This window comes from Mastigoproctus giganteus, chromosome 13 (genome assembly GCF_048544385.1).
Source record: "Mastigoproctus giganteus isolate SK-2022 chromosome 13, ASM4854438v1, whole genome shotgun sequence".
In the NCBI taxonomy this organism is placed as follows: Eukaryota; Metazoa; Arthropoda; class Arachnida; order Uropygi; family Thelyphonidae; genus Mastigoproctus; species Mastigoproctus giganteus.
In genome coordinates, this window is record NC_143587.1 from 46,022,915 (window position 1) to 46,036,983 (window position 14,069).

The 14,069-nt window shown below is 35.7% G+C and overlaps 1 protein-coding gene across 11 annotated transcripts in view; it reads left to right on the forward strand.

The window, feature by feature from the left end:
* trol (terribly reduced optic lobes) overlaps positions 1-14,069 on the forward strand; it is a 1,731,230-nt gene that overhangs the window by 135,655 nt on the left and 1,581,506 nt on the right. For all 11 annotated transcript variants that reach the window (XM_090387691.1, XM_090387694.1, XM_090387699.1 and 8 more), the window contains exon 2: positions 10,535-10,799. In XM_090387691.1, the coding sequence (XP_090243817.1) occupies positions 10,535-10,799 (265 nt within the window). The remainder of the gene's footprint in view (positions 1-10,534; positions 10,800-14,069) is intronic.

Here is a 14,069-nt window from a genome sequence, read left to right on the forward strand (position 1 = left end):
TCCACTTGATATTGATGGGTCAAGTGTTGATGATCCTGCTCAGGTAGCTAACAAACTAAATGAATATTTTGCATCGACATTCACACATGAGGAGTTATTCAGCGAGGGGAATGCCAGAGGTGTATTCAACTCTAGCAGTAAGCTACAGAATCTTGAAACAACTGGGAGTAAAGTGGAGGAGAAACTGTTGAAGATAAACACAAGAAAGGCACCCGGGGTGGATGGGATATATCCAGTTATATTAAATGAGGCAGCAAAGGAAGTAAGCAAACCCTTAGCCATAATTATGAGAGCTTCCTTGGACTCAGGGGAGGTACCCATAGACTGGAAATGTGCAAATGTGACCCCAATTCACAAAGGAGGATCAAAGGCTGACACAAGTAATTATAGACCGGTGAGCTTAACTTCTGTTCCAGGAAAATTAATGGAGGCACTGGTTAAAGAAGCACTGCAGGATCATTTAGACAAGACTTCAGTTATAGCTCAGACACAGCATGGTGTTAAGGGGAAGTCTTGCCTGACCAACTTGATTGGATACTATGATGCAGTCACAAAAGAACTGGATGCAGGGAATAACTTTGATATTATATACTTGGATCTTAGAAAGGCTTTTGATACTGTTGCACATGGAAGACTGCTACACAAATTGGAGCAGTGTGACATTGGAGGCAAATTGCTGCTATGGATAAAGGGGTGGTTGAGGGGGAGAAGACAGAGTGGTAATCAATGGACACTGCTCATCATGGACTGATGTTATTAGTGGAGTCCCTCAGGGCTCAGTGTTGGGTCCATTATTGTTTTCTGTATTTATAAATGATATTGATGATGGTATATCGGGCTTAATGTCCAAGTTTGCAGACGATACAAAGGTTGGCAGGGTTGTCAAGGACACTACTGACACAATGCTGCTGCAACAACATCTGGAAAGGTTGAGCAGATGGGCTGAGAGGTGGCAAATGAAGTTTAACATTTACAAATGTAAAGTACTACACATGGGGAAACAGCAACCCCAGAGCAACGTATCAACTCTGTGGTACTACACTGACAATGGTAGAGAATGAAAGGGACTTGGGGGTGGTTGTGCAGGCAGATATGAAGTTCTCTGAGCAGTGCAGACGGGCTGCAAGAGTAGCTCATGGAGTATTGTCAATGATATACAAGAATTTTTCCAGCAGGGATAAGGAGGTGATTATTCCATTGTATAAGGCGATGGTCAGGCCACACCTAGAGTACTGTATACAGGTCTGGAGGCCTCATTTCAAGAAGGATGTAGAGCTGCTGGAACGAGTACAGAGAATGGCAACAAGATTAGTGAATGGAACAAAGGAATTCTTCCTCTTGCTCAGAATAATCACCTGAGAGGGCATAAATTCAAATTGAGGAAGGACGGATGTCGGATAGATGTGCGGAAATTCGCCTTTAGCCAGCGGGCAGTTGGTTTGTGGAATAGATTTCCATCGCTTGTTGTTGAAGTTGATAGCCTAAACAAATTTAAGGCTCAGCTGGACAGGTATTTCGAACGAATTGAGGGGTGAAATGGGAGTAGTGGTTGGTTTTTTTTTTTTCTTTTTTTTTTGGCTGATGCTGAATAAGCTTGCTTTCTTGCATCATATGCCTCTACTAATGCTAATGCTAAAGGGGTGCTCTTACGAAGAAAGGCTTAAGTTTTGCAAATTACAGTGTCTGGAGACTAGGCACCAGCGTGGTGATCTGATAGAGGTGTATAAAGCCTTGAATGGTTTAAGCATGCTCAATGCTGATGGGATTCTTCCTCTAGCTCAGAAAAATCACCTGAGTGGGCATAAATTCAAATTGAGGAAAGACAGATGTAGGATAGACGTGCGGAAATTTGCCTTTAGCCAGCGGGTGGTTGGTTGGTGGAACAGACTTCCATCCCTTGTGGTGGAGGTTGATAGCCTAAATAAGTTTAAGGCTCAGCTGGACAGGTATTTTGAAAGAACAGAGGGGTGAAGTGGAAGTAGGTTTTTTTTTTTTTTGGCTGATGCTGCATAAGCTTGCTTTCTTGCATCAAATGCCTCTACTAATGCTAAAAACTAGAATTGATTTTTGTGACCTCAATTTCGCTGTCAGCGTTATGTCCGGTATGTATATAAACTTTCTTGTGCATAACAGTGCATTTGTGAACAAAAGCTGGTTTATGATGAAACTGATACCAGTAATCCGAGAAACGTGAATTGCGAAACAACCTAGCGACCTGTTGAAACTTTGTCATTTTGTTCCGGTACTTGAAGTAATTCTCTTAATTTAGCGACGTTGCTGCTTGTGCGAACCGAAACACAGATTCCGATCTCCGCCGTGCTATGGTTATTATTTTAAACAATTTTTTTTTTCTCCCTACATACTTGCGGTCAGCGAAGTGTGGGATTGAAAGTACGGTCGGACCTCCATATCATTATTATTAGCCATATGGTACAAGGAAGCCTGAGGCTTGGGGTTTAGTGTTCAAACTTACCAGGAATAAACTGAATGTTAACAATTTAATTAGCACTGTGTACAACAATGACTGTGAATCTACTGATTCAGTCACTGTTGTACTTTGGTATACAATTATTAATACTATTACTAATGTTTTATTTATTTTTGAAGGATAATTGTGACCAGGATTCTGTTCATTAAAGATCAATTAGGCAGCTGAGTGAGCATTGTGTGTGGGGGGAGTTTGATCTGTTTAGTTATTAGTGAAGTGAAAACAATTTTTCTAATGTGAATGAAAATAGGACACCCTATGATTGAAAATAATTGTATTAGTAAGTGTGCTGAATTATACCCAGAAGTTGATGAATATGTATAATAAATGTATTTTATAGGGAGGTTTCCCTGTAAAATACAGGGGGAGAGAGAGGGATTAAATTAATTTACTCAATTGTTTTAAAATAAATTAATATATTAATACATACATACATAGTAAGTATTTGGAAAATTAAATGCACTAGGCATAATCCTTATGGGTTTTGATAATTAACTATATAATATCGGTGTAAATACACCATAGTTAACCCATATATTTGAGCTACGATTGTAGCGTAGAAGGCATCGTTTTAAATGTATCTCATAATGTGGTTGCCTTCACAACAAGATAGCTACTATTGAATTACTTCAAATAAATAACGCTTCTCTAGTAGAGAAGACTACTGTTATTTATTTTCAGCGCACCACCACCCAGACGATCGTTTCGAAGCTTTTTGGCTCCGTCATCAGTGGGCGGGTAGGTAATACAATATCCAAATACATTACCACCACACCCTTCTGGCATCTCTCATAATGTGGATATAACTTCGCAACTGAGATGGCATATTGTATTACCTACCCGCCCACTGATGACGGAGCCAAAAAGCTTCGAAACGATCGTCTGGGTGGTGGTGCGCTGAAAATAAATAACAGTAGTCTTCTCTACTAGAGAAGCGTTATTTATTTGAAGTAATTCAATAGTAGCTATCTTGTTGTGAAGGCAACCACATTATGAGATACATTTAAAACGATGCCTTCTACGCTACAATCGTAGCTCAAATATATGGGTTAACTATGGTGTATTTACACCGATATTATATACATAGTAAGAAATGACTCCTTACATGATGGGCACAATATATTAGTACACTTTTAAGAATTGTCATATTTGGTTATTTTTTGTTGCACACTGGATTCTACTGTACACTGTTCATAAATATGTTTGCATATGTTTAACAAATATATAGATAGAAGTTGACTAGCTTGACTTCTTGGTATAGGATGTACAGCTTTTACTTCTTTTTAGCTATTGCTGACCCACTGCTGGTCATACCTCGCCTTGATTGGCCAGTTTCCTCCTGCAGGGTTTTACAGGCACCACTAAATTGTAAAATGTTTTAGCTCTTAATTCTTGGAATTATCTCCTTTAGCTCTTAAAAGCTAAAGGGATTAATTCTTAATCCTTTTAGCTCTTAATTTGTGCTTTCTAGAGCAATTGCTGTATTGCCTAAAGGCCTGAGGTGCAAACAATGCATACCTGGGTCTCTCAAAATAAGTTCGTTGTACGGAAACTACTTTAAATGTAACAACCAAGGGAAAATCAAGAAGGCTTTCTACATAGAAAATTTCTCTGTGGAAGTTCGTTAAAGAGATCAGACTGTAATTGAGCTGGCTTATTTCAGCTACTGGTAGATAAGATCATTCTATTTTCATTATCATTAACTGTATTACGAACTCAAATGATGGTAGTATTAAATGCAACAAAATCTGGTATCACCTACTGTGAGAATGTATTAGGGAAGTTTTAAAATAAAATTTACGTTAACAGCGAATATGATACGTACTATCGCATAGTAACAGAACTAGTTAGTTATGATTGCAACTGGTGTACTTTTCACTTTAGTGAGCGAAAATAAACTTGTACAAGCTTCTGGAAAAATTGTGCATTCCTATCTTCATTCCCTGTTGAGAAGGAAGGGAATGAAGATGAACGTGGTTCATGTTGCAATCTTTCACATGAACCACGCACAAATCTTTTTCATGTGAAAGATTGCAAATTTTCATTCTAAAGGATATTTCCAGACATTCCTGTTTTTAGTCGATTTCTGTGTTTGAACACCTGAAAGGCCATTTAGAAGAGGGGGAGGAGGAGAAGACAAAAAAAAAAAACCTGATTTGTTTACTTGGATACTTGCTTAATCCATCCAGTTCAAAAGTTTGCAACCTTTGTTCAACTTCTGGTATTTCTGCAGCAGTGTCAGTTTTATTAATGTGACCATATGTAGTAGAGTTTTGTGATAGAAGTATCTGAGTTCCAAACAATTGGTTTGTGTAAGAGGGACCCATCTTCTGTATCAAATAATGCATTGGTATTGTTTGTCATTTAGGACATAATTGCTCAATAAAGCAATAATGAATTGTAATTAGTGATTAATAAATGCTGCACTCCACAAGTTTTGGGCAAAATTATGTTAATTATTGAAATTTAAATTGCATATATATTCCAATTACCCCTTTTTTTTTTTAAAATTTTATGTCAATTCTGACAGTGTTTGGAAATGTCTGTGGATATCATTGTCAAGTCTAGAATATAGAGACAAATTTTGGCGACTGCCCACATGGTATCTTGGTGAAATCTCACTTTCTCCCAAGAAATTAAAGTGAGAAAGCTTTCTTGGTGACCTATCAGAACAACAAAGCATTAATGCTTTGTTGTTCTAATAGGTCACCAAACTTGCATATAAAACTGTTCTTTTCTCCTATTTTGATCAGTTTTTCACAATAAGTCATGATATATTGAAACATTAGCTGCAGCAAGGAACAATCCCAGCCATTTTCAGATTTGGGGAAAATAAAATCCTAAACTGACTTTAAAGTTCACAGAAATAAAAATGCAATCGGAACACATACCAGATGCCTTCCTCCTTTTTTCACCCCCCCATCGATAGCTGGTCATTAGTTTCTTAAAATGTGCTGTGGATGGGGAGCAGTGGACTTGCATATTATAATAATTGGTTCCAAGGAAGTCATAAGTGAATAAACTCATTTTTAGGATAAATAAATTTAAACATAGATTCATATAGATTTACTCACTGAAAGGTGAATTGCACTCCATCTACATATCAGGAAGTTAAAATCCAGAAGTTGAGGGCTGAAGATTTCCAGAAGAATCATTCTTCTTGCAAGAGGAGTAAAAGTTGATAGCATCTCAGAAATTTGCTACGCATTCAGGATTTCTTCATAGCAACAAAGATTGGTAAAAACCAAAAAACATTTGTTACGAACAAGGGAAAATTTTCAAACATATGAATCCATCTTGTTTTAAGAGTGCCTAATTTTTTTTTATCAAAAAGAAAGGGAAATGCTGTCTGCAAAGACATGGGTTTCTGTACAAATTTTTTTTTTTCAGCACTTTTAACATGGCCTTAAATGTGTCAACCCTAGAATTGTACAATAAAATGCAAAATCCCCTCCCCCCATCTGCTACAAAGTTAAATAACTTTGTTTATGCCAACTTAATCACAATTTGCCTGTGTATTAAAAATGCATTTTACAAATTTTCTTCTAGTAATTTTTATAGGCAATTTTTATAGTAACTTCCAGCTGAATTCACTGTAATTTGTGTGGAACAACATTTAACATTTTTGGAAAGAATTTTCACATTTTGTACTGTTCAAATTAATTAAACTTGCTTAATTGAGGAATTTTAGCCACTTATAAAATAGTTACTTTTTGCATTCAACTACCAGTTGAAACACAGACACCAATAGTACATTAAATTTTCAGGCAAGATAATTTGCATATCATTGTAAAAATCTTTTTCTAATAAAAATTATGCTTTTAAGTACTTGACACTGAGAACTACAAGAATTTCTTTTTTGGCTTATAAACACGGGATTGAAGTATTAATACTTGACTGCCATCTCACTTAGCACTGGGCAATTCAAATACAGGTTTTTTTCAAAATATTTTAAGTCCGTTTTTAAAGCTAGTCAGGTAAGCAATTCACTAAGAAAAGAGTAGATCAGAAAACCTCATCTAGTGATGTTTAGATTTACTTGACATAGACATTTCTGTAATTCAGATGTTGGCCTTGGTTAAAGGATTGATTGCCTTTGTAATTTTAGAATACATTTTTTTTTTTATAATGTCCTGAATGTAAGGAAATTATTCTATTTAGCTTATCTTTGTTCTTCCAAAACTAAGTTTTCTGCAAATGCATTTGCTAGAGTTTTCAATAAGTTTCATATCCAGAGGCAGCAGTTTATTGAACCACTTTATTTCAGTTGTCCTGATTATTCACTGTAAGATTCCTTTCACTTCAAAGCCCTTGTCGATTTTTGAGCGAATGGTCAGTTTGCTCGAAAATCCACATTTGCAAAAACATTTGGTAATAGTTTTGTATATCACAATTTTCATGCATCTGCTACTGTTGAAATAATTTAATAGATTTACCTTTTGCTATATGCAAAAACAACTGCATATTTTTTGCATATAAATTTAAATAGTGATTTCCTGATCAAAGCTTCAATTTTTTTTGATGCTTTAATTCAAAGGTTGCAGGGACTAAACTGCTAATAGGAGGCAAATATTTGAGTAACAAATTGCTAGTGTATAGGTGGATGGGGCAGTTTTCAACAGTCATTCACACATTTTTAGCACCCTATGTTACAATCTGACTTGTCCATTTGGAAGAGACTTCCAAATGAACAAGTTAGATTCAGTTTCACACTTTAATGCACTTTTCATTGAAAAATGTCCAATCTCCTTTTATGACTAAAGCATAGTCGGGCATTGCTTTGGAAAATAAGCAGTACTTACCAGTATTTAAATACATTCATGACTAAAATTTTCTTTATTCTAGAAAATGAGTGAAGATATCTTAAATATCCAGATTGACATCAACAGAATCACTTCACTTTTTTTTTTGTCAAATTATTTGAAGCCCATTTGTAATGGGTTACTTGCATACCTTCATTTGATATGATAGAAATGGAATATTTTCATTTTGTGACTCTCCAGCAAGATTCAGACAGTTCAAAGTGGGAGAACAGGTGTCCTCCCACTTAAATTCTCTGCATTCTCAGAATTTCATATCTGACTGCACAGTTACACCCAAGTATCTTTCATTTTCAACTGTGTGGACTGGGTGTAGTACTACAGTATGTTCATCTGAAATTACTGCTCCCCATATGCACTACCTTGCATTTGTTAATGTTAAACTTCATCTGCCATTTCTCAGGCCAGCGACCTAATTTTCTAGATTTTGTTGCAGTAGTTCACCTTAATTACTGTCATTAACTACCCTGAACCTTTTTATTGTCTGCAAACTTAGACATTAATTCTGATATATACCTTGATCACTATCATTAATAAGTATTGAAAACAATGGATCCAGAACTGAACTATGGGGGACTCCACTAATAATATTAGTCCACATAGAGCAATGTTATTGATAACCACTGTCTCCCACTCAACATTCCCTTTATCCATAGCAGTAACTTGCCCTTAATGGCACATTTCTCCAGTTTGTACAGCAGACTTATGTGCAACAGTATCAAAGGCCTTTCTGAAATCCAAGTATATGATATTTTTTGCATCATAGTATCTAATCAGATTGGCCAGGCAAAACTGTACCTCAACAAATCCATGCTGTGACTGTAGTATAATTGCATTCTCTCAATGGTCCTGAATTACTTCTTTAACAAGCAACTCCATTATTTTCCTTGGAACTGAAGTTAAGCTAACTGGTCTGTAATTACTAGTGTCACCCTCTGATCCCCCCTTTTGTGAACTGGGTATACATTTGCACATCACCAGTCCATAGGAACATCTCCTAAATCCAAGGATGCTCTATTTCTATTATAATCTATCCAATCTATAATTGGATAGATTCCATCCACCCCAGGTGCCTTTTTTTTTTGTTTAGCTTTAACAGTTTCTCTTCCACTTTCCTTTCTGTTATCACAAAATCATTTAGCTCTTTGTTAGTTTAATAAACTTCTGGTATCCCCTTCCATAAAGACTTCCTCATCTGTGAATGCAGATGCAGAATACCTGTTTTATTTGTCAGCAACCTGAACATCGTCATTAACAGTTAACCATTGACATCAAGTGGCCCAATGTAATTCAACCCTTTCCCTCTGTAATTATAAAAGCATGAAGTCTTTGCCAGAGACTTATTATGATCTGCCTTAGCTTGTCTAACCTCTGTGACTTGATTACAAACTAATTTATATATATGCTATGGGCTTCTGTATCACCCGATAATTTATATGCCTCACATTTTTTCTTCTCTGCCAAAAGTCTCATCAGTTCATATGACATTCATTTAGGTCTAAGCCTTGAACAATTTAGTTGTTATGAAAAGCCTAGTAGCTTCTATGAATTCCCTCCTTGAATGCTTTCCATTTAGAATTTGCTGTTGGTAACATCATTAGTTAGTCTCACTGCATAAAATTTTAAAACTGAGACCACTGTTGTCGCCTTTACAAAAGCAAAAGCCTTTACCTTTAAATTCCACATTAGTACACTGTGATCACTGCCCCAAGTGGGTCTTTTATCTGTAGATTCTTAGTGAATAAAGAATCACTGCTGATAATCAGATCAAGAGTATTGCTTGTTGCTTCTCTAATATTCTGTGGTGAGAAAGTAGTCATCCAATAAATCTAAAGTCTTGCTAGTGTTTACTTGCTAGTGACCAACCCACAAATTCCAGCCAACATCTGGAAAGTTAATCCCCCATTATAAGACATTCTGATTTACTGGCACACTATTTCTCTGTATAGCTGTTTTGTATACTCATCCCAGTCATTGTTTCTATAAACACTCCTCATTTTTGTTTTCCTAGTGCTTATGTCATCAAACTGAGTCGGCATTGCACTGGTCACCCATATCAACTGGATGCATTGTCTTAGATTTAATGTTTCTTAACTAAGACCATAACCACATGCCCATCCTTCCTGTATATATTGAACTCCCTATATTAAAATTCAGCTTTGCTTTTGTCTGAGTGACACTGTTACTGCTATTCCTACAATGTCTGCATTTGGTGACTTTATCAGTACTTCAAATTTATTTACTGTGCTCCTAGAATTGGTGTACATCCAAGTATATGTGCACCCGCTCTTACTCTTAGTTACCCTAACATAGCCTGTGTATTTATTTATTTATTTATTTATTTATTTATTGCCCGTCTCATAGCAGTCCTTGAAATTCCTGTCACCTTGCTTTCTAGGCTGCTTTTTTTTTTTTTCCGGGAGAAGCAGTGCAAGGAATCACTTTCACCTTGGCCTGTGGTTATATATTAGTCTATATATCCCCCCCCCCCAAAGTAGCAGTTGTCTGACCACCTAACACTGCATCAGCAAATATTCTTGCACCATTTCTAATTAAGTCTATCATATCTCTATAGAAGCACAGATCATGCTGAACCCTCTGAGCCTTGCACTCTCTCCAGAGCTCAATTGATTGACAAGGCTCTCATCATCTACTCCCTATTGTGTCTGGGCAAAATTGCAGACACTTTCAAATTTAACCCTAACTTTCATTTTTTTTTCGACATTGCTTTATACTTGTCAAATAATTCCAGATCTTCTACTCTTAATGTCATTAGTCCCAACATGTACATCACCTTTTGTGCCCTTAAAAGATATCTGCTCTAAAAAGTCATCAACTTTATCTCCTGGAAGATACCCTGGTGCTATTCCACCTCTCCTGTTTGCTCTGTTTCCCATTTCCTTGGCAATAGTCGCCAACAACTAGCTCCAATGAGACTAGTGCATTTTGCCTTGGAGTTGCCACTGTTGCCTGATGCTCAAATGCAGTTGTTGGAACAAACTTCCATTTGTTGTGGGAAATTTTTTTTTTTTTTTTTTTTTTTTTGGTGATACTTTTATAAGCTTGCATCATTTGCTAATAATAATACAAATATGGTAAATACTAAATTCTTGCATTCCTCTGTAAGGGGAACTTTTTTCCTTTCCCCCAAAAAAGATAACTAAAAGTTAATAAGCTCATTCTTTTTATATTTAGTTAAACTGCTTATTTTCTTTATTCCCAACAGTTAGACCTCGACCTAACATTTGATGATTCTTCCAACACTTTCTCCGATAGTAATTCTTTGAATAATGCTATCGATCCCTTATCGAGTCCCCTGTTACATGAGGACAAACGATCGAGACGTCGACAGCTGTCACCCGCATATTTGGATGATGAGGACTTCTATAAGGACAGTGAAGATGGACCTTCAGGTGAAGACATTCCACTTCATAGTGGAGAAGGGGCACTACATAAGACAGAACAACCACACACATCTGATGAAGGTCCATGTAAGTATATACATGATTATCTTATTTTACTTTAAGATGTTTAATTTTGAAATGTTTTTAGTGGATGTTTTAACTTGAGGTAACCAAACCTTATATGCTATCATTCTATCTAAATTACTAAAATGGAAAAGTTTGGATCCCTGGATATTACAAGGCACCTATTTTAGACTTATAATGGGTGGGTTGTGAAGTTGGTATTAGATATGAATGCAAAGACTTCCCCATGTGTAGATGCCTCATGACCTGATTTGTCTTGATTTCTTAGTGAATATTAAATTAATGATCCTAAATATTTGATTAAGAAAATTGAGAATTTTAATTGTGAAAACCTGAAATTTTCACTATCTGAAAACACTGGGTTGAATTAGGCTTAAAATGAATCAGTATTTACCTTTTTATACAGCTGACAAGACTAAACTAGACATTGTTGATATGTAATTTTGTTTATTTGCTGATGGTTAGCAAATAATGCTCCAAAGAAATGCTGACAAACTAATTCATGCATGTGTACAATTAAGTCATTTTTTTTTAAATACAACTTATACAGGGTGCGTATACTTTACACATACGCTGGAAAACGTTTAACCTGAAAAAATATTCTGATCCCGACAAAATGCTATGAGATTTCATACATTTATTTTCTTTTAACAAAAATGCTTAGCATGAAAAGATTTCGAATCTCAGAAGAACAAAATATACCGGCTACCGCGTAGTCACCAAATTTTTACTACTTGACTTTGACTCAGCTTTCTATTGACTAGGCTGACATCTGATAATAAACAATATGTAGATAGTACAAGGATGCTGCACACCACCCTTATTTTAAACAAATGGGATTACCCTCGGTGGGCAAAACATTTCATTTACAGTCTTGAAATGAGTGACATGTACTATATAAAGTGGTGAATTTCGGGTTTAGTAAAAAAAATCCATATCACCCTCAACTGTACAATGGAAAAATCAGGGCATAAACAAAGTGCTATTTCACTTAAAGTTAAAGTGGAGTTGCTTAAAGCAGTAGATGTAGGGGATTCTTCAAAACCAGATATTTGTAAAAAAGCTTGGAATTGCTAACTCTACATTGGCAGCAATCAAAGAATAGAGACCAACTTACTGCAACGTTTGAGTGCAGTATGTTTGAGCCGGATAGGAAATGGATGAGAATGGCCAAACACTAAGATTTGGAGGCTGTGTTGCTTGTTTTATTCAAACAAGCTAGGTCTATGGATGCTCCAATATCGGGACCTCTATTAATGGAAAAGTGGATATTTGCAATTCAAGTGTTTCGAATTCACTGTAGTTTCAAGAAAAACTACATTTTTAAAATGTTTGCAGTGAAGCAAATAAAGTTTCAACAAGTCTGACATTGGATTGGCTGCAGTCTACATTGCCCACAGTGCTTGAAGAATATAGCGCAAGAGATGTTTTTAATGCTGACAAAAAGCGGTTGTTCTATTGCTGCTTACCTAATAAAATGTTATCGTTTAAGGTACAGCAGTATTCTGGCAGCAAAGTCCAAAGAGGGGATAACTGTAATGGTGGCTTGTAATTCGAATGGATCTGAAAAGCTGCCCTTCATTATCGGGAAGAGCATGAATCTGCACTTTTTTTTTTAATGTAAAAAAAAACAGTTGAGCACATGGCAAACAAGAAAGCGTGGATGACTGTGACAATATTTACTGATTGGCTTTTGAATTTAGATTGGCTTTACTGATTGGCTTTTGAATTTATGCAAAAAGCAAAAATTTGCCATGATTGTTAATTGTCCAGCGCACTCTGAAGTGAGATTAAAAGCTACAAAGCTTGTATTTTTGCCTCCAAACACTAAGATCATTCTACAGCCTTGTGATCAAGGCATAATACAGAATTTAAACTTATTACCGAAAACAATTGCTAAGAAAATATTTGGCTGCAATTGAAGCAAAGATTTCTCTGCCAACTTATTGGATGCCTTACATATGTTGTGCACTGCTTGGAACCTTGTAACACCATAGACTCATTGTTTTCGTCATGCAGAATGACTGATTTAATACCTACTCAATTGTCTCAAGCCAATCAAGAAGCTGAACTGACATTCAGTGAAATGTTTGGATGTGTTTAGTCTCTTTTTTAGAAAGTTCAGTATCTTTGGATGAATTTGTAGTTGATGATACCAATTTGTGTACAGTGTAGATTTTAACAGATGGTGATATTTTGGACGTCGTATGGCCTATGGAAGTGGATTCAGTGGGTGAAGATGTTGATGATAATGTAGACAATGACATTGATTTGTTAGTTCCTGTTCCTACTACATCAGAAATGCAAAAATTGACGGAAAGTATGCGCAGATATTTAGATGTATATACAAGTGGTGAAATGAACTAAATGATTGACGATATTGAACAATTTGTAGGTAATAAGATGATAAATAACATAGTGCAATAAAAGATTAGAATTTTTTTTACCAAATTTTTTTTTTAAATGTTTACATTTTGTACGTTTTCTTTTATCTGATGAAGTCAATGAACATGTTAAGTCTTAATAAATTGTTTGTAAAATGCCCCTTGTGTAGTGTTATATAGTGCACAAAATGTTAACTTGTTTAAACTTTCTTAACTGTTTTGATTATTACGACATCAGAAAGTTTTTTGGTTTTTTTTATTTACTTCTTTTAGCATGAAAAAATTCTGTCCCCAAGGTTTCATGTTAAATTTCTACTGTATATTCTTAAGGCTGGATTTACCAAGGGGAGTTACTCCAGCTCCCCATTTTGTCGGGGAGCCTAGTTCAGCAGGATTATTGTTGGCCGAGCTTGTTCCCTCCCAATTTTTTTTTTTTTTTTAAGGGACTCAAAATAAAAAAAAAATAGGTACACCAAATCCAACTACCTAAATCCAGAAGAGTATCTTCCCCCCGCCCCCAATTGAGAATACTTGAAGGGTTGTTAATCTATTAGCTTGATTCTTGAGATTCTAATAAATATTTATCAGTATTAGAATCTAAAGTGCAGCAGACTTATGGAAATTAAGTTGTGAATTTCTATGGGAACTGACCACACCCCTTTGATCTGAGCTGAGCAGTTGAAATATGCTTGAAGCCAGTATGAATCATTCAAATTAGCAAAGCATATGAAAATAGAGTTCATTTAAAAAGTTGCATAATTCCTTGCAAAAGACCCTTGCTATGTAATAGCACAGGTATGAATTGTGAGGACTTAAAAAAAAAAACAACAATTTTTTTCAGACTTAATTTTTTTTTAGTGGTTTTGTAATAGACATAAAGCAGCAGTTA